General features: G+C 38.7%; 1 protein-coding gene across 1 annotated transcript; it reads right to left on the reverse strand.

Annotated features, from left to right (window-relative positions):
- Window positions 1-210: 210 nt before the first annotated feature.
- star2 (steroidogenic acute regulatory protein 2) lies at window positions 211-20201 on the reverse strand. Its single transcript, XM_022669068.2, has 7 exons — window positions 20129-20201; window positions 16554-16676; window positions 16293-16429; window positions 12683-12841; window positions 6629-6813; window positions 4895-4988; window positions 211-2044 (listed from the first exon to the last, which is right to left on the reverse strand). Exons 1-7 carry the CDS (start codon window positions 20190-20192, stop codon window positions 1916-1918), a joined length of 891 nt encoding a protein of 296 aa, XP_022524789.2. The 5' UTR covers window positions 20193-20201; the 3' UTR covers window positions 211-1915.
- Between the last annotated feature and the right edge of the window lie 1262 nt (window positions 20202-21463).

Raw genomic sequence — 21463 nt, forward strand, 5'->3', positions numbered from 1 at the left:
TACTAATCTCCATTGTCAAATATTCAGTGTATTCCTAAAATCAAATAAAAAATATCACCACATGTAAACAAACACATTAATATTAAGCTTTTCAGAGACATTTAATAAAAGGGGGCTTTATTTTGGGCCTTACCTTCACATTGTTCAAATACCAGAGATATCTGTTTGACAAACACAGTCATATTGGTTCATAAAGCCACACAAGGGCAGTTTTGATAAAAGGTTTTTATTTGTATTGTTTTGTTTATTTTTTGTCGTATTATTTTACACTGTAACTTTGATTCTTTTATTATAGGCCATAGCTCTCAATCGAAGGTTTTTGGTCAGCTTTGGCTCCAAATAGGCGCTGAGCAGTGATGATTATTATGCATTAGAGATCATTAACATATGAATTTTGATTGGCTGTTCGAGAGATCATGTAAAAATACTGGATCAATGATGTGAATGAGTTCTGCTTTTATGCAGTCCCCTTGACCCCAAAAGTACCTAGACAAAATGGAAGCTTGTAGCCCACCAGTACGTACGGTGCTAACTGCATGCCTGTATTAGCACAATGTAACTCTAATAGACTAGTAGTTTAGTGCAGAAACTGTACTATAGTAAAATTGTGGATATCATACCCCAATCCAACTCAAATAAAAAATTGTACCCACTAATAAAGTAAAAGTATGGGTACTCTGTCAAGTTTTCATGAATAAGCAGAAACTGCACTATAGTGAAAGTTTGAGTACAGTAGCACAATCTAACTTAGTTGAAAGATCAGAGAAACTGTATTATAGTGAATGTTAGGATAATGTATCACAATCTAACTCAATTATAAGAGCCAAATCTGTACAATAATTAACATATGATTACTGTATGACAATCTAACTCAATTATAAGAGCAGAGACTGTACTATAGTAAAAGTATGATCACTGTATCACAATCTAACTCAATTAGAAGAGCAGGTACAGTACTATAGTAGAAGTATAGATACTATATCACAATCTAACTCAATTAGAAGAGCAGAGACTGTACTATAGTAAAAGTATGTTCACTGTATTACAATCTAACTCAATTAAAAGAGCAGATACAGTACAATAGTAGAATTATGGATACTATATCACAATCTAACTCAATTAAAAGAGCAGAGACTGCACTATAGTAAAAGTATGTTCACTGTATCACAATCTAACTCAATTAGAAGAGCAGAGACTGTATTATAGGAAAAGTATAATCACTGTATCACATTCTAACTCAATCAGCAGAGTAGAGGCTGTACTATAGTAAAAGAATGGTCACTGTATCACAGTCTAACTCAATTAAAAGAGCAGAGATTTAACTTTAGGGAAATTGAGGGTACTGTATCACAGTCTAACTCAATTAAAAGAGCACATACTGTACTTTAGTGAAAGTATGGGTAATGTATCACAACCCAATGTAGGGTTATACTGTTTTCAGCTGAGCTGCTTTAAGGAGAAATGTTAGTATGAGCACATGAAAGTTTAGATTACCATTATATAAAATGATCGCTGTATCATAATCTAACTCAATTAAAAGAGCAGAGACTGTACTTTAGTGAAAGTATGGGTAATGTATCACAACCCAATATAAGGGTATTCTGTTTTGAGGGGAAATGTTAGTATGAGCACATTAAAGTTTAGATTACCATTTAAAATGTATATAAATTAGTTTTCAATTTAAAACCACATCCACAGGTGCATCCAGCCCTGCTACTGATGGTCATTAACCTACAACCTAATCCCTCCTGCCGGATGCAGATGCACAGCCGCTCGGAGTGTGAGGGAATCGTGGGCAGGTGTGTTGGATTAGGTGCTACATTAGGTCTGGGCACTCATGCTGTTCATATAGGTGTCTGCCGAGGGAGTGTTCTGATTGACAGGGATGAGTCTCTGCACAGCGGCATGTCCGCAGTCAGGGGCGTGTGTCAGCAGCAGCTGCCGTTTTTTTGCCCCCTGCTGCCAGGCGCCGCCGCAGGTGTGCAGTGAAGTCCACCTGAGCTCGAGGGAGAGCCTGGTTCACCAGGGATTTGGGAATCCAGCCCTGCAGAGGAAAGAACACAGTCTATACAGGGAGTCTGTAATAGGCTGAAGCTAGGAATCAAACAGATTACCTTGGTAACACTTTATAGTAACTTCCATTAATATATTTTTAACTAATAATCAGTAGATGTGAACAAAGCAGTAGCTCATCAGAATTTGAACATTAATAAATCGCTAGTAAATACACGTTTTAAACTAGGCAAATGTTTATCAATTGCAGTTCATGTTGCCAATGTTCATTAGTATTTAAAAATGTGATAGCAACTTTTTAGTTTCTTAAACTGTGAAAAATAACAGTTATTAATCATTAGTTAATGGTATATTAATGAAAGTTAAAGTTAAAGTGTTACCATTACCTTAATATTACCAAGTACTGAACACCTGTAAATCATAACAGTATGTTAAATACATAATTTTTTCAATTTAAATGGATCTTCATTGAAGCTATTGGCTATCACTTCACCATGTATCACTACCATGTATTAGCATTGCTATCACTATCTTAAACTTTGCCCGGCTTTGCTATCACAGCATTAGCATCACATATGTGTCAGATGGTTCAGTACCACGTTGTGAACATGCCCGTCAACTACCTCCCCTTCATTGCTACTGAAGCACTTGCATCGCTACGACACAGGTCATCAGCTCTGCTTAGCATCACTACTAACACTGATACTAACATGTTAACATCACCAAAAACTGCCATGAAGTAACTCCAGTAACTTAGTATCTAATTTCAATTTAAAAAAGATAGGTTATTCTATTTTTCTGCTGTATACTGTATGTGTAAATCTTTAACCCCCATTAGCAGTATGCTGACCACTGGCTGCACCCAGCATCGGTACCAGGTTGTTAGCATGCCTGCTAATATGATATCAGCATCACTTTTTAGTCTTGCCCAGTTGAAAGAGTTTGAAAGCGACAGCATAGTAGGGCTCAGGCAAGCGGGATGGACTGTCCGACAGCACAACTCACAATGCTGGACTACATACACACATGCCAAATGTTACCAAAAACTGCAATGGCATTGTGTTAGACTGCCATAGAGTTAATGAGTTGCACATTTGTCTTAAGTAAGTTATTCTTAGATAAAAGTCATGCTGTGGGGTGCAATTTCGTAAGATGCCGGATAATCTTTGGTTATGACTATGGATAGTTTACCAATGAGGTCCTGCAGCCAGTGGCCCTACTTTTTCTCAATGCACATATCAGTGCACTATTCCCGACAGGACAATGCCCGTCCACATACAGTTGCTGTTTATAGAGCACCTGGAAGTCACAGATGTTATGCCATGGCCTGCTAAATCATCAGACCTATCCCTGATTAACAATATATGGGATGCTATTGGATGCATCAGTGAACCAATAAGAATGATTGTTCCTGAAAATGTAAAATTGTAACTTTACTTATTACCTTTTGATCAAGTTATATGTAAGCCAATGCCAACACACATGCCATAGCAGACCACAGGCATGTCAATTTTATGAGTTAAATTGTTGATTTAAAACTACAAAATGTAGTTTTAGATCCCACTGCTTTGTGCCCCTGTTATTGTGAACAGATATGTAGCAGTGTGTTTGCTTTTTCTGGGGACCATCAGAACATTTTGGTTCCAGTACAGATGGACAGTGCTCAATAGAGATGTAATGAAAAGTAAACAGTACTCCATCTGTCATCAGCTCTCAGAAAACTGGAACAGAATGCGTACAGACTGTAAATCTCCGCTAAACTCGCCATTAGCGTTTTAAGGGAAGGTGTGTTTACGTGTCAGGAACAATAAAGGCTTTCTCCTGGGTGACAGATGATGAACTGAACATCATTTTGTTTGTTCATCTGCCTGTGGTGGCATATGTTCTTATCTATGCATAATTGTCTCAGTAATAGCTGCTATTTGAGTTATTTAATGTGCACCAATATGACAGCAAGCTGTCACAAGATTAAATCACATCAAATCCTGGAAAACATTTGTACAGTGCCTTCCAGGACACTCTCACCTTTGGGACATTGGCCACATGGATGTTACATAAAACTATTCAGTGTGTTTCATAGATTTATTACTTCAGGCATAAGGTATTAAAGACATTAAAGATGTTAAATATTTTAAACATCTTTTAGATAATTGTGTGGAATATCATTAAGAAGGTGAAGGTGCTCAAGCAACCTCCGTCCCACCCTTCTGCACGTGCCTGCTGGAGATGCTGAAAATCTCCCATTGGTGTGTGTGCGGGTGCAATACATGTTGGAAATCTTTTTGTAGGGCAGCAAAAGAAGCACTTTCATGTCCTCTTGTAGTCAGACCCAGTGTCCATTCAGACCATCAGTTAAAAGTTTGGACACACCTTCTCATTAAAAGTTGAAAATTAATACTGTCACACAGGCTATAAAGCAATCATGTAATAAAAATAAAATTGTTATACAAACCAAAATAATCTGTGAAGCATTTAGGTGGGGTGCTGTTATCTGGGATGCTGTTGTTTAGTGGTTTCTGAGGCTGGTAACTGTGATGAACTTATTCTGTGCAACAAAGGTTGCTCTTGGTCTTCCCTTTTAGGTTGGCCCTGATGAGAGCCAGTTTAATCATAACATTTTTGAATGTCTTTGCGACTGCATTTGAGGATATTTTCAAAGTTCTTTTAATGTTTCTGATTGACATGAACTTCAAAGTATTTTTTCTTGATTTAGTTGAGCAGTTCCTGCCTTAATATGGATTAGAACATCACGCAAATCGGACTATTTACTGTATACCAACTCTACCTCTTCATAACTTTACAACTGCTGCTTTACATTAAGAGGTAAAGAGGTAAATTTTTCAAGCAATTCATTGGTACTATAAATACTGTATAGACATACCTTCACGTCCATGTTGAGGAGCCATGTAAATCTGCTTTTTCCTGTTCCGTTAGGTGAAGGCCGGATGATAATGCACGTGGGACCATCCTCAGCCCTGAAAACAAAACACAAAGTGATTAATAATGTAATTCCTGTAATTCTCCACACTTTCTTTGCTTTGTATTGATCACTGTAGCTTTTGTTTAGCTAGGCCAGTGTTGAATTTGAGTTTATATTTTCAGATTTCACTTCTTGTCAGTCAGATGGAAGGTAAGACATCAGTGTGTGTGATTAATCAATAAAAGCTATTGACGTGCTGCTCAACAAACAGAATTATCCACAGAAAACTCAGTATACACCTACACTGTGTTTCTATTCCCTGGTCATTTTATTAGAACACCTACCAACCTTGTGCTTCTACTCACTGGTGGCCCCTTTTTTGAAACACAGACGATACGTATCATAATACAAGGGTTACAATTCAAAATATCATCAAATATCAATATAGTATGTGAACCCTTTAGGTCATTAAATGTGTTCTGATCTTAATTACAGTCACAATAATAGACAAACAGTCTGCTTAAACTAATATGACACACAAAAAAAATTATGTTTGCATGGTTTTATTGAACACAACATGTTAACATTCACAGTGCAGGGTGGACAAAGTATGTGAACCTTTGTATTTAATAACTGGTTGACCCTCCTTTGGCAGCAACTACCTCAACCAAATGTTTTCTGTAGTTGCAGAGAACACCTGCTCAATAGTCAGGAGGAATTTTAAACCATTGAGGTTCACGCTGCACTGTGCTCTTGCAGTCACCTTTACAGGATGACCACGCCTAGAGAGAGTAGGAACAGTGCTGAACTTTCTGCATTTGTAGACTGTCTGTCTTACCGTGGACACAAGAACATTCAGGCTTTTAGAAATACTTTTGTAACCCTTTCCAGCTTCATGCATGTCAACAATACTTAAACATAGGTCTTCTGAGAGCTTTTTTGTATGAGGCATGATTCACATCAAGCATTGCTTCTTAAGAACAGCAAACCCAAAACTGGTGTGTGTTTTTTATAGGGCAGGGCAGCTTTAACCGACACATCGAATCTCATTACACTGATTAGACTCCAGGTTGGCTGAGTCCTGGCTCCAATTAGGTCTTAGAAAAGTTGTTAGCATACTCATACTTTTTCCACCCTGCACTGTAAATGTTAACATGTTGTGTTCAATAACATCGTGCAAACATATAATTTTTGTGTTGTATTAGTTTAAGCAGACTGTGTTTATCTGTTGTTGTGACATTGATGAAGATCAGAACACATTCAATGACCAATTTATGCAGAAATCCAAGGGTTCACATACTTTTTCTTGCAACCGTATATTGCAATTCTTTAAGCAAGACCGTATATTTTGATTGTTTAAATCCGATTTAAGGAGTACTGTAATAGTAAAATACATTTTGATAAAAAATATTAAAAAATATTAGTAAAAGATTGTCCAATCAGAACAGTGGGCTCTAACAACACTGCCATCTAGTGGGTGGGGATTAAACCCAAGTTTCCCACGAAACTTTACTAATCTAAATTAACAATAAAAAAATCAATATTGTGTGTTTAAAAATCAATACAGTATAAAACAAAATATTGGGCTACACCCAATACCTAACCTGTGCTTCCACTTATTAGCCACATTATTAGAAACACCAAAGCTTGTTTCTTGTTCTATTGTTGTGTATATAAAGAAATTTGGGACGGTACCTGACAAATTCCGGATGTGGGGGGAAGGACTCCAAGTGGGTAGCGGCTCCGCCAAGGTAAATGCAATTCTGCATCTTTAATGAATGTCTGACGCTCAGGAAGTCCCTCTGTCCAATCAGGTTGCCCACCGTCTCGGCCGACACCTCGTGCGTGATCTTGGTTTCCTGGCCTACATGTTTGAGAATCTGTAATTTAAAGAGCATTGATGAAGCGCTCAGCGCAGAATGGATTCCTATAACACTCGCTTCTCTAAGTCAATACAGCTCAACACGTTCTGTGTTCTGCGGCCTTTCCCAAATGTCACTGGTGTGGATTACCCACCTCTCCAGGCTGCATGTTAATGTACACACCTTTCACATCTGCAGTGTCCAGATGACTTAAAGAAAATTGCAGATTTAAAAAATCAATTCTCTGTTAACTCTCTGGAGAATCTGATATGTGTGTACATGGTAAATGTCATCATGAGCAGAATTGAGCAACTGTAATTCATTTTAACTGCTACCTTTCAATAAATAATAAAATAATAAAAACCCATCCAGCATTTTTTAGCTCCACTGATCAAATAGGACACACTGTAGTTCAGTAATTACAGACTATAGTTCTGTATCTGTTTCTCTGCAAACTTTATTATTATCTTCCTTTGTGGTCAGAACCTCAAAGGACCACCACAGATCAGTTATTATTATTTGGGTGGACTATATCAGAGGCAGCAGTGCTGCTGGAGTTTTTAAACACTGTGTTCACTGACTTTACACTCAATTAGACACATCTAACTAGATGTTCCACCTTGTAGAGGTAAAGTCAGAGTCAGAAGCTCTGGATCTGTTGCTACACAGCTTGTGTTGGTCCTCCTCTAGTTCTTCATCAGTGCCCACAGGATGCTGATTGTAGACTATTCCGAGTCCAGCAGTGACACTGTGGCCCACATAATACCTTAACAACCACTTGATTTACTTGAACAGCCCCCCTAGCAGCCACCTGGTATACCAGAGCACCCATCATAAAACACTTTAGCAGCACATTATCACCCGTTTATCAAAAAAACAAGCACTAGCAAGCACCCAAAAATGTCATAGCAACAGCCTTATCAACCACCTGGTATACCATAGAAACTAGACCGATAGTTACTGTATTTTTCACGCTATAAGGCGTGGTTGTAAGAAGCAGAAAAGCCACTCTGCTGAAGTACAGCTTTATACCGGAGTTTCAGATTAGTACTCCAGCAGTTTTAGCATTACCCGCTAAGCGCTAGCCATTTGGCCATTCAGAGGTGAGTATGACCAGCCTGTAGTCTGCTGCTAACCCCGGCTAGCACCGCTGGAACAGTATTAGCATTACTCGCTAACCGTGCTAGCCATTTAGTCATCCAGAGGTGAGTATTATCGACCTGCAGTCTGCTGCTAACCCTGGCTAGCCCTCCTGGAGCAGTATTAGCATTACCCGCTAACCGTGTTAGCCATTTGCTCGTTCAGAGGTGAGTAAATTGGACTGTAGTCTGCACGTTTACCCTATGAAAACAAGCTAAGTGGGACGAATTGCTAGCTAATATCACCCTGGTTTACCGGAACACTCAGAGTTCCTCAATGTTGCTCTGTCTGGCGACAATTAGGTGGCATTAGTGGTTAGGTGCTAATGCTAATGCTCTAGCCTTAGTGAAAATCTGGAAATCTAAGCTTACTGTAAATAAACAGAAGTGCTTTACTCACCCAAATAAACAGTTTTCAGGAGAGAAATCTATGTAGATATATACCTAGCGCTCAATTAACTTGTCTGACTCGTCGGAAAATGTTTTTTTTTTTTTTTAGAACTACAGTTTTGTTTACTTAGCTTAGCTCTTTAGAGGTCTTAGCATCTTAACTTAAAATGACTGCCTAGGGCATCTTCTCAACCATCTACAATGCCATTGCATTATCTAACAACTACAAAACAATGCCTTAACAGCAATTCAAAAGCAACAACCATCTGGGAGACCACAGCAACTAAAAAAAAACCCTGGGTTTATTCTAATGATCATATAGCCAATAGACTTGGAAGTGGGATCTTCTTAAGCATGCCTAATTAGTCTGCATTTTCTACAGTAAAAGCTTTTTTTTAGTTATGAGACTATTGCAAGAGTTTTATGATTGCTCGCAGAAACTTTTGCAAAATACATGCTGGATATAGTAAGACGGCAGAAAAAAGGACTTTAATGAGTAGCATAAATAATTTTCTTATAATAAAGAATAGAATATATGAACTACATTTAGAACATAAGGGTTTTTGCATAGTCTAATGACAATGTGCACTGTACATAAACAAGTCTTGATAAATATTTAATTTTTAATTAAGACCTTCAAACTTTTAATACATTTTTTAAATCCTCATAGACCAATTAGACAACACACTTCCTGTGAGTCCTGTATTCATAAAGCATACTAAAGGCATTTATAATGTACAGTATCATATGGAATATTTAATGACTTACAGTGCCTGGTTCAAGTCTGCAAAATGACTTATAAAATATTACAGATACATGCAGTGCTCTTTTATGAAGACAGGAATAATGACTTTATAAGGTCACTACAGGTTGTAAGAAGATAATATAATGCATTATTAAAGCTGACTTTATGAGTTATAGCGTCATGCATGGTAATACACTTACTGACAAAAATAATGCACCTCAGATTGCTGCAAACTCATTGCATGCAGTTCTGTCTCAGGCAGATATTAAATAATGTGAGAAGGTGTTTGCCCCCTTTATGATTTATTATTTGCATGTTTGTCACTCTTAAATGTTTCAGAGCATCCAACAAATTTAAATATTAGTCAAAGACAACACAAGTAAACACAAAATGCAGTTTTTAAATGAAAAAAAAAAACTACATGGCCCTGTGTGAAAAGGTGTTTGTCCCCTAAACCTAATAACTGGTTGGGCCATTGTTAGTAGCAACAACTTTAAAGTCTGTATTTTTTTGTTTTTCTTCAGCCATTCAGAGGTGGACTTGCTGGTGTGTTTTGGGTCATTGTCCTGCTGCAGAATCCAAGTTTGTTTCTTGAGCTTTAGGTCACGAACAGATGGACAGACATTCTCCTTCAGGATTTTTGGTAGACAGTGGAATTCATGGTTCCTTTTATCACAGAAAGTCTTCCGGGTCCTGAAGAAGCAAAACAGCCATAGACCATCACACTACCACCACCATGTTTTACTGTTCTTTTTCTAAACTGTCCCAGTCTTTTTCTTATGGTGGAGTCATGCACACTGACCTTAACTGAGGCAAGTGAGGCCTGAAGTTCTTTGGATGTTGTTGTGGGGTCTTTTGTGACCTCTTAGATGAGTTGTTGCTGAGCTCTTGGGGTCGTCTGGTCGCTCATGGGAAGGTTCACCACCAGTCTACATTTTCACCATTTGTGGATAATGGCTCTCACTGTGGTTCGCTGGACTCCCAAAATATTAGAAGTGGCTTTATAACCTTTTTTATACTGATAGATCTCAATTACTTTCTTTCTCCTTTGTTGCTGAATTTCTTTGGATATTGGCATGATTACTAGTATCTTTTGGTCTACTTCACTTCGTCAGGCAGGTCCTATTTAAGTGATTTCTTGATTGATAACAGGTGTGGCAGTAATGAGGTCTGGGTGTGGCTAAATAAATTGAACTCAAGTGTGATAAACTACATTAAGATGTGTTTTAACTGGTGAGGCAAACACTTTTTTTCACACAGGGCCATGTAGGATTATTATTTTTTCTCCCTTAATAATGAAAAAACCTTCATGTAAAAACTGCATTTTGTGCTTACTTGAGTTGTCTTTGACTAATATTTTAACTTGTTTGATGATCTGAAACATTTAAAAGTGACAAAAATACTAAAAATACGAAATCATGAATGAGCAAACACTTTTTTACACCATTGTATAAATTATTAGAGGTGTGGCTTCTTTTGGATAGTGCACCTCTTGGTGAGAGATCATTAACTGATGGACAGGCTTTGAGAAGAGGTTCATCAATTGACTGCGAGAAGCATGATGATGGGGGGGGGGAGGGGGGGGGACTTAAATTCTGCCTTTAGGTCTAGTTGGACAGTCAGTCACCCCTAGTAGTGGTAAAAGAGACAAGAAGATCTAAGCAATATGTGCATGACCTTCTGCGGCCATATGTGTTTCCTCTCATGATTAGACTTCCGACTAGCAATTTTTAGTAGGACAATGCTCCCAGGAATATTTTTATCAGACTGTAACACATCCTGCGTCTGCTTGGTTGCCAGTTTTATCACTGATTCAGCATTTATAAAACCAGCTTCCCCAGCTTCAGCAACCTACAAGTGTAGAGCAACATTTCTAGGTAAACGTGCTGCAGGATACAATACAGGATCTGTACACCTACATGCCCAACCGTATTTAATATTATATTGAAATAATTCCTTTGTTAAGTATATTATTATTATGCATATATGTATTTCAGTAATGAACTTTACATGGAGTGTAATGTTTATGTCAGTGAGTGCATAAACCCTCTCAATCGGAATTGTGCAATATCTTAGAGCTAAACAAACAACAAACGCAGACGGAGAACTTGTGTTATCGGCGCTCTGGACATCCCGCTGAGTGTTTAATATTAAATGAAAGTTATCTTTTAAAGCAAAGAGCTAAAAGCAGCTCCAAAGTGTGCTCAGACTGACTGGCAGAATACGAATGAAAGAACCGAAATGTAGTCCAAGATATCTACCAGAGAATGCATGTCTGACTCCAGAGCCACAACACTGCCTGCAGAGCTTATTGATTATCCTTTTCCAAAAAGTCTGACCGGCCAGTGTATCTGACTGGGCCGTGTATCTCCCGTGTTGCTACTCCTTGTAGGTGTTCAGTTAGGGAGTGTAGCTCTTCTGTTGTTGAACTCTACACTATTACAGTATAAGTGTCTTGGGGATTTTTTTGTTTTTTTTGTTTTTTTTTTGTTATTTATTTCTTAAAGGTTCCTCTAAGCACCTTAAGGGGTTCCTGCACAGTTTCAAATTAAGGAACCCTTAAAGGGTTCTCAGGAAATGTATCCTTAAAACAGTGATAGACTGTTGTTTCTAATAAAGAGGCTAGAGAAAAACAGCACGAGTTAAGTTGGTGTTTTTAATAAAGTGGCCACCAGTATATAGAAGCACAAGGTAGGTAGGTGTTTCTATTAAAGTGGCCACCAGTGAGTGGAAAAATAAGGTAGGTATGTGTTTCTAACAAAGTGGCCACCAGTGAGTCCAATCACAATGTAAGTAGACGTTTCTAATAAAGTCCCCAGTGGAAACACAAAGTGAGAAGGTGTTTCTAATAAAGTGGCCACCAGTGAGTAGCAGTACAAGATAATAAGGTGTTTCTAATAAAGTGGCCACCAGTGAGAAGAACCACAGGATAGATTGGTGTTTCTAATAAAGTGGCCACTAGTGATTAGAAGCACAGTTTAAGTAGGTGTTTCTAATAAAGTGGCCACTAGTGATTAAAAACACAGAATAGGTAGGTGTTTCTAATAAAGTGGCCACCAGTGAGAAGAAGCAAAATTTGGTAGGTGTTTCTAATAAAGTGGCCCCCAGTGAGAAGAAGCAAACGTTTGGTAGGTGTTTCTAATAAAGTGGCCACCAGTGAGAAGAAGCACAGTTTAGGTAGGTGTTTCTAATAAAGTGGCCATCAATGGGAAGAAGTACATGTTATATAGGTGTTTCTAATAAAGTGGCCAGTGAGTGGAAACACAAATATGTTTTTTATAATAAAGTGGCAATTTAGTGTAGTGAGGTGTTTCTAATAAAATGGCCACCAGTAAGAAAAAGTACAAGTTAGGTAGGTGTTTCTAATAAAATGGCCACCAGTAAGAAAAAGTACAAGTTAGGTAGGTGTTTCTAATAAAATGGCCACCAGTAAGAAAAAGTACAAGTTAGGTAGGTGTTTCTAATAAAGTGGCCACCAGTAAGAAAAAGCACAAATTAGGGAGGTGTTTCTAATAAAGTGGCCAGTAAGTGGAAGCACAATTTTTTTTCTAATAAAGCAACTGTTTGGTGTATGCATTTATTTTAGTGTATTGTATTTGTGTGTGTTGTTTACTTTGATATGTCTGATGCTGGGGTTCCATTGGTGCATCTCCTCCACCTTCACAAACAAAATGTCATACAGCTCCTCAGGTGATGCCTCCAGCTCCGCCTCCAGCCGGAACACCTTGCGGTTCCCATGGAGAACTTTGCTGTAGATGGTATCTCCACTCTCCTGCAGGGATAAGTGCATTCTTATTTCCATTAAAGTGCTAATCAGATTTCAAAATACAAAGAAAAACATATGATATAATTTCACCCGTTTATCCTGAAAGTTAAACAATTGCCAAGTCCACACTACATTATTGTGTGTGTGTGTGTGTGTGTGTGTGTGTGTGTGTGTCCAGATGTGTGTGGGCACCCCTTCTAATGAATGCATTCAGCATGGTGGGCATGGAAGCAATGTAAAAGACTTTACACTATAATTTTTAGGAACTGTAAATTTCACATTCAAAAACTGTTTTGTATAAGATATAATACTGTAAATAAAAATACATCACACTGTAAAAAAACAGAATTTACCATAATAAATACAGTACAATTTGTCCTACTATTACAGTGATAATATAAGTACTGTTGATTTTACGGTTACAGTTGTAAATTAATTACACATTTTACTGTAAAAAACTGTTTTGTCTAGGATATATTTTTGTGAATAAATATGCTTTACACGGTAAAAAGTCAATAAGTTTACATATGTTTACAACATTCCATTGATTTACAGGAAGAACAACAAAAAAAAGATCACAAAGTTTTTGAAACATAACAGTTTTATTTATCTGCTGTTCAACCGCACCCAATGGTTTCTGTAATTAACTTTTTTTTTAAAAAAGCTAATGCGTAAAATGATCACAGTGTTGGCTGTCATATATTTCTATACATTTAAAAAAAGACAAAATATATTCTTCACAAAAAATTAATTATACAGTTCAAGAGTATTTAACATTGAAATGATGTATTAATATTTACGTAGTATAAATATATGGTATTTTACTGTTAAACAAAATAGATTTTTTTAAGAAATGGAAAAAATAGTGTTTGGTTGATATTTCTGTTTACGGTATTTCACTGTTAAAGAAACAATGAAATGATATATATTTTTTTCAGAGATGATATTTTTGTTTATGGTATTTACTCTAACAGAAAAATAAAAATAATGTATTTTTTCTAAAAAAAGAGATGTAAAAATTTGGTGATTTCTGTTAACAGTCTTCACTGTTTCAGAAACGGTATTTAGCCTTTTTAGAGTTTACAATCATTTACTGTCATGGTTTGACAGGTTTTTTTTTTTTCATTTTTTACAGTGTGGCTGGCTGATGGACAGTCTGTATGGCTGGCAATTTTTGATTCTGCAGATGACCATTCTACTTCTTTTAGTCCACTGATGCACCCCCCTCTGGAAGTCTGTCCACTGGGCAAAATGTCTTCAAGTGCCATTTCGCAGTCCATGGTCTCTCACCAAGAGGTGCACTACCTAAAAGTATTCTCCAAAAGCATTTTGATAGGGCAGAGATGGAAGCACTTTTGCGCCCTCTTATGGCAAGTCCCAGTGTATAACCAAACCCCTTTTGTAATCCTTTACATATCTGCCTGAGACGTAACTGTGCAACTGATTAACTGAGTTTTGCAGCAATCTGAGGGGTGTGTTATTTCTATAGAGATATCTGTATGTATCCTACCACCCATCCCTCCGTCCATCTATCCATTTCACGCTTGATTTTCTGGCTAAATTGTAAACATGGCTGCCTGAACTATTTATGTAACAACCTCCACACATCAATAACAATGTAGCAATCAGGCCCACACTGCAGTAATGAACAACCAACACCAGGGAGGTAAGAGTGGGTGGGTGTGTGGGGGTTTAAGATTGTGTGCATCTTATTACTGAAGGCATTCATAGCCCTTATTATGCTACATGAGACGGAGGCTATTCTGGCTCGTCTGAAGCTTAAACAATGGCACGGTCACAACAGTAATAACCCAGATAACTCTGTGTACCCATGGTGGAGGAGTGCAGAAGTTTGGTGAAGAAAAGTGTGATCTCCATCCTCCAATCTGCAACTGCCAGCATGCTGTTCAGGAGTTCCAGAGCTCCACTTCTACTTTTCCAACTATGACCTATTTGACCCAACACCTAATTTTTTGATGAATACTTTCAGATAATTAATATTCAGTGCATCCCTAAATGTATTATATAAATGAATGAATGAATTAAGTTGTGTTTTGCTAAGGCAAACTGTATTATAAGGCGCACTATCAATAAACAACTATTTTGCTGGTCGATTTTCATAAATAAGGTGCAACGGATTATAAGACGCACTAGCAATACTATTAAGGACGCCTACACCAAAGTGAGCAAGGGTGTCACTATGTTTTCAATCTAATGGGAAAGCTGGGGGAAGTGCATAAGTAAACAAAAAATATTTTCAAGTCAAACGAGCACTGTAAATTAATCTACACAGATTTCTCTCCTGAAAACTGTTTATTTGGGTGAGAAAAGCGCTTTCGTTTATTTACAGTAAGCTTAGAATTAAGTATTTTGTCCAAGTGTAAGTGCTAGCCACGGTTAGCAGCATAGCCACCCGCAGTTAGCAGCGCTAGACAGCCCTGGTTAACAGCACTACTCAGCCCCGGTGAGCTGGGCTACCAAGCCCCAGTTAGCAGCATAACCAGCTGCGGTTAGCAATGTTAGCCAGCCCTGATTAGCAGCGCTAGCTAGCCCTGGTTAGCAGCATAGCCAGCCGACCGCTGTTAGCAGTGCTATCCAGTTCAGTTTAGTAGTGCTAGCCAGCCCCGTTTAACAGCGATTCCCACCCCTGGTTAGCAGCGCTACCCAGCCATGGTTAGCAGCGCTACCTAGCCATGGTTAGCAGCGCTAACTCTCTTATACTCTGTAATTCATCAGAGTAGCTTTACTGCTCCTTAGAACTGGACTGGTAGAATTAGTACATAAGATGCACTAGATTATAAGGTGCACTGACGACTTTTGGGAAAATAAAAGGATTTTAGGTGCTCCTTATAGACCAAACAATATGGTACACTTATATAGCACATTTTTAGAATCCCAAGGATGCTTTTACACACAAATATTTACACTCAGCACTCAACCACACACACACACTGGTGAGAAGCAGCAGCCAATTGCACACACCACAAATTACCGTTCACCTTTGATCTCCATTATTTTGGACTGTGGCAGAAACCAGAATCCCGGGAGGAAGCCCATGCGGACACGAGCAGAACATGGAAACTCTACCCTGATAGGTACTTGAACCCAAGACACCAGCGCTGAGAGGCAAACATGCTAACCACTAAGGCACCATGCCTTCCATTATATATATATATATATATATATATATATATATATATATATATATACATATATAAAGCCTAGAAAAATGTGTGATAGCTGAGTATACTCAAAAATCCATAATACGTAATTAAAAATAAATGTTTCATATTTGGAAACCCATACTGTATTTTAATTGGCCAGACATATATGTCAATATATAAAATTGTTACTAACATGCCATACTCACTCTGTAAAGATTAGTATACAGTATATTAGTATGTAGTATAGACCTAGTGTTAGTGCGTAGTACAAAATCTCAGTAAAGAAGAATGACCTCACTCATCTCCATCCTCCATCCTTCAGCGTCCTGCACAATCTCCAGAGCTGTCTGCAGTGCCTGCTGTCCCTGATGCTGGTAGGACAGGTCTGTCTTGTTAACCCGGTCACGCTGGCCCTTCCCCCGCTCGACCTCTGCGGACCAGAACCACATCACACAATAAGACAAATCTAATTAACTTTTTAATGATTGATAATACCTTTATAAATCTGCCCCTGAGGGTCCCTGAGGCGGGGAGGATGCTGTGGGTAGACTTACCCTCGCTGTTGTTCCCCCAAGACCATCTCACACAACTGGCCCAGGCTGGTATGGGTATCTGCCCCGTTTGATGCCGGTGTGCAATCTCCTGCCCCAGTGCAGCAACCGCCACTCGCTGCAGCCCTGAAACACCAAATAACACACTTTTACTCATTGGCCACTTTATTAGAAACACTTGTTTAACTACCTTGTGATTCCCCACTTTATTTGAAACACCTGTTAAACTACATTGTGCTTTCACTCACTGGTGGCCCCTTTATTAGAAACAACTACGGTGCTTTGTGTTTCTATCCATTGGCCACTTTATTAGAAACACCCTCTGTCTACCTTGTGCATCCACTCACTCACTTGGCCACTTTATTAGAAAAAAAATACCGTATGTTGTGATTCCACACTCTGGCCACTTTATTAGAAACACCTACAGACCAACCATGTGCTTCCATTTACTGGCCATTTTACTGGCCAACAATTTCCATCAAGTTGTTGGCCATTTACATCTATCTTGTGCTTTCACTCACTGGCCACTTTATTAGAAACACCTACCTAATTCCCTTGTGCTTCAATTCACTGGCCACTTTATTAGAAACACCTACTTAACTACTGGTGACCACTTTATTAGAAACACCTTCCATTACCCTTGTGCTTCCACTCACTTACTGGCCACTTTATTGGAAACACTTACCTAATTACCTTGTGCTTCCACTCACTGGACAGTTTAATAGAAACACCTACATTACAACCTTGTGCTTTCCCTCACCGGCCGCTTTATTAGGAACACTTACCATACTATCTTCTGCTTACACTCACTGGCCACTTTATTAGAAACACCTACTTAATTACCTTGCGCTTCCATTCACTGGCCACTTTATTAGAAACACCGACTTAACTACTGGTGACCACTTTATTAGAAACACTTTCCATCACCCTTGTGCTTCCACTCACTTACTGGCCACTTTATTAGAAACACCTACCTAATTACATTGTTCTTTCACTCACTGGTGGCCATTTTATTAGAAACACCTACTTTACAACCTTGTGCTTCCCCTTTCTGGCAGTTTTATAAGAAACACCTACCTAATTCCCTTGTGGTTCCACTATTTGGTGGCCACTTTTTTAGAAACACCTACTTAAATAGTGTTTACATTTACTGACCATTTTATTAAAAACAACTTCTATCTATCTTGTGCTTTCACTCACTGGTGGCCACTTTATTAGAAACCTCACAGAATTGAAAATAAACCACTTGTTAAGAAGATTCACATACACGTTAACATAAATCATGTTTTCATTTATTTGCATGCATTTGTTAATTAGTCTTTGGAAAGTTAATTGAGAGCAGATTAGCTTTGTTTGCTAAACTGAAGCCTAATCTCGGGTTTATCTTGGCTGAGGGATATTTTTGGACACTGGGCTGTGCGCACTGGCTGGGGGTGTTTTCTCAGTGGACAACAAAGCTCTGCTGTACGTCAGTCTGGAGGAGAGTGTGTGCTAAATGCTGGAAATGTAAATGCCACAACCTTTATAATCCGCCAATAATGCCAGTGTACGAACATAGCAAGACGTGTTCAATAGCCTGTTAGACTGAATGACAGGGGAATTCTGCTGCCGGCTCGTCAGCTGCTGGCTGCGTTCTGTTTGTTTCAAAAGCATTGGACATGAAGTAGTGGCCAGGCCCTCTCTGAGAACAGTTTTACTTCTGAAAGTCTGGATCAAAATCTGAAACAAGATTCATGTGTTTGTTACATTGTATACTAAACACATGTAGTCCGAATAGTTTCGGTTTTATACTTTCCTAAACCCTGTTATCATCACTTACAAACCTATATGTTTTTTTTTCTATACTTGTTATTGAATGGTTTGTAGAAGGGCATGCTGCATCAGACCTTGGCATGTTGTCAATTCAGTGAGTTGTCTTGTTTTGTCAGCTGTTGTGCCAAATTCTGACTCCCTGACAGAATCTAGCTGCCTCTCGAGAGCAGGTATGTCCTTTAGCAGAATGAGCATAAAAGATTCCCCTCAGACTCTTTTTTTTCTGTTTATGGATAAGGGTTAATCTACAGTTACAGTAGATACAGAATCACAAGCTCCTCAATCTGTTAATTAAAACAAATTTTCACTCTTTGTCTCTGACCTTGGTTTGTGGCACATTTCACACAAGCTAATTTGGTTTGGACCAAACTGATAAGTATTAAAGTACCAGTAATTACAGTTGCTAATTATTCTGTGCATCTTTATATCTGAATGTGAAGAATGAAGTGTATATATGAATATATATGTGTCTAATATCTACCTCTGTGTCTCGTGTCTCATGTCTTGTGCTGATCGACATTACCCTTTGGAGTGATGTGGGAAGAGAGTGTCATCTACTCACCTGGAGAGAGCTCTCTCAGAGCTCCGGTAGCCGATGGCAAGCTACAATAACAGGATTCAAACCAGCAATCTTCTGATTAAGTTCATTTTCTGATTCAGTGCAAACTCATCAAATCAAATCAAATCCTTTGAGCAACCCAATCCACAGCTGAAGGTGGATAAACTTACCACTTAAAGTTACCAATCATTCTTTCATTCATCTCTCATTATTTTATCATTAATTAAATACACAACAACAGTATAATTGTTTGGTAATGCAAGTGTAAACATAGCAGTACTCAGCAAGCATAACATCACACTCAGCAACAAAGAAAACTGTAACTTGTTCTTACAGCCTACAACACTGAGACCAGTCAGTCAACCATTATAAAAAAAAAACTTCAGTAGGTAAGAGAAGGCAGCCTGGGGGGGAACAGCTTCACACTGATGGTGACCCTAATGGGGAAGGATGTGTCCAATTGGAAGTGTGCGAGATGACAGAAAAACTGCAAGAGGAGTGGTCAGATATGAGGACTTCCAGTTTAAAGTAAAACTAGTATTTGAGTCAAATTGGGTCATCCTTTTCTTTTGATCATTTTATGAGTTTAAAAATCACACCAGTGGAAGCCTGTGATATTGTATAATCTTTTTCATTGGAGTTGGCAAACATTGACACTGATAAAGAGCAGATCTGACTTCCAAGTGAGGCAGCCTTGGCCCTGCTGGACCCCCCTGAAGCCATGCCCCTGGCCTGTCCCATCTGCATGCGAGGGAATTCACTCTGAAAGCCTAGCAGAAGCAGCCTGACATGTGTGTGTGTGTGTGTGTGTGTGTGTATGTGTGTGTGTTTGTGTGTGTGACCCTGTTCACACCTGACATTAAGGTTCATCCTGAGTGATCTAATCAAAATTATCCAGCACAAAGTTCAGGTGTGACCAGGATAAAGTGCATCTTGAGGATGCATCATTGAATCACAACATTTTACGTGAGCACAATATTACACACCATCCATGTCCACTATCCATCATCTGCACAGGTTAGCTGAACCTGCTACAATAAAAAAGCCAGTGAGTAAAATGTGGTAATAATGGCTGGAGCACAAGCCAAAGTATCTGCATGGATTTTTTAAATGGCAGTTCAGCGATTGGTTCACCCAGGATGTGTACTAATGCCAGGTGTGAACAGTGCCTGTGTGTATGTGAATAAGGTGAGGAAGGTAAGGCTACCTGTCATGCTCCGTAGATGTGGGTAGGAGATTCCACAGCACAGCTTGGCCACGGCTGGCAGCATTCTCTCAGTGTGTGAGACGGCGAGGTGCTGAAGCTGCTGCTGGGTTTTATACGGCGCTTGAAGGCCAGAGAACTGAGATAACACACATGCAGCTCCAGCAACTCGGCCTTCACGGCCACACTGGAGGAGCTGTTAACACTGCAGGATCACACAGCTATAGAGGGACTTTAGACTTTATGGACAATCTATGTATTGATCTTTTAATAAACACTGTAATAAAAAAATAGTTTATAAAATGTTTTGTTAGAGATCTTCATCCATAGATGTGAACCCTTTGGGATTACTTGGATTTCTGCATAAATTGGTCATGGTCAAATGTGTAAGATCTTCATCTAAGTCACAACAATAGACAAACACTACCTAAACTAATACCACATAAAAAAAATATATGTTTGTATGGTTTTATTGAACACAACATGTTAACATTCACAGCGCAGGGTAGAAAAAGTATGTGGACCTTTGGATTTAATAACTGGTTGGCAGCAATAACCTCAACCAAACGTTTCCTGTAGCTGCAGATCAGACCTGCACAACATTCAGGAGGAATTTTGGACCATTCCTCTTCACAAAAGAAAAGTCCTAGTTCAAAGTTTAGTTCATACTAATGTAAAAGAACTAGACAAAAATAAACTAGTTCATGTTCATTTGGGTTTTTTCCCCTTAATAAATAGGCTGCTATTCTTTTTCTGCCATCTATCGCCAGACCAAAATCACTGCTACTCCCAAAAGAAATATTTTAGTGTCACATACAGGGGTTGGAAAATGAAACGGAAACACCTGGTTTTAGACCACAATAATCCAGGTTAGCACCCGAACATCCCTTTCAGACAGCTTCCTCTTGCATCCACAGTTAATCCTGTTGGATGTGGTTCGTCCTTCTTGGTGGTATGCTGACATTACCCTCTTTTGATCTCTGGCATGGTGATGTTGTGTGCATTGCAATAGTTTGAGCAAAACTGTGCTCTTACCCTGCTAATTGAACCTTCACACTCTGCTCTTACTGGTGCAATGTGCAATTAATGAATATTGGCCACCAGGCTGCTCCAATTTAGCCATGAAACCTCCCACACTAAAATGTCAGGTGTTTCAGTTTCATTGTCCAACCCCTGTACTATGCTGATTTTTATACTGAAACTTGTACTTATTTCCTCAACACAGAATAATGTCAACGGAGGAGACAGGAAATGAACATAGTGTTCAATGAAGGTCGTTCAAGTGAACAGATCAATGCACAACATTGCATTACTTCTAGCAACAACACCTGTGAAGCC

The sequence above is a fragment of the Astyanax mexicanus genome, chromosome 15, assembly GCF_023375975.1.
Source record: "Astyanax mexicanus isolate ESR-SI-001 chromosome 15, AstMex3_surface, whole genome shotgun sequence".
Taxonomy (NCBI): domain Eukaryota; kingdom Metazoa; phylum Chordata; class Actinopteri; order Characiformes; family Acestrorhamphidae; genus Astyanax; species Astyanax mexicanus.

Coding starts and splice junctions, on each gene's coding strand:
- star2 (XM_022669068.2), bottom strand. CDS start 20,192: ATGCTGCCAGCCGTGGCCAAGCTGTGCTGTGGAATCTCCTACCCACAT. Junction 12,842..16,292: donor GGAGGATGGAGATGAGTGAG/GTCATTCTTCTT, acceptor TTATCCCTGCAG/GAGAGTGGAGATACCATCTA. Junction 4,989..6,628: donor CCACATCCGGAATTTGTCAG/GTACCGTCCCAA, acceptor TTTTGTTTTCAG/GGCTGAGGATGGTCCCACGT.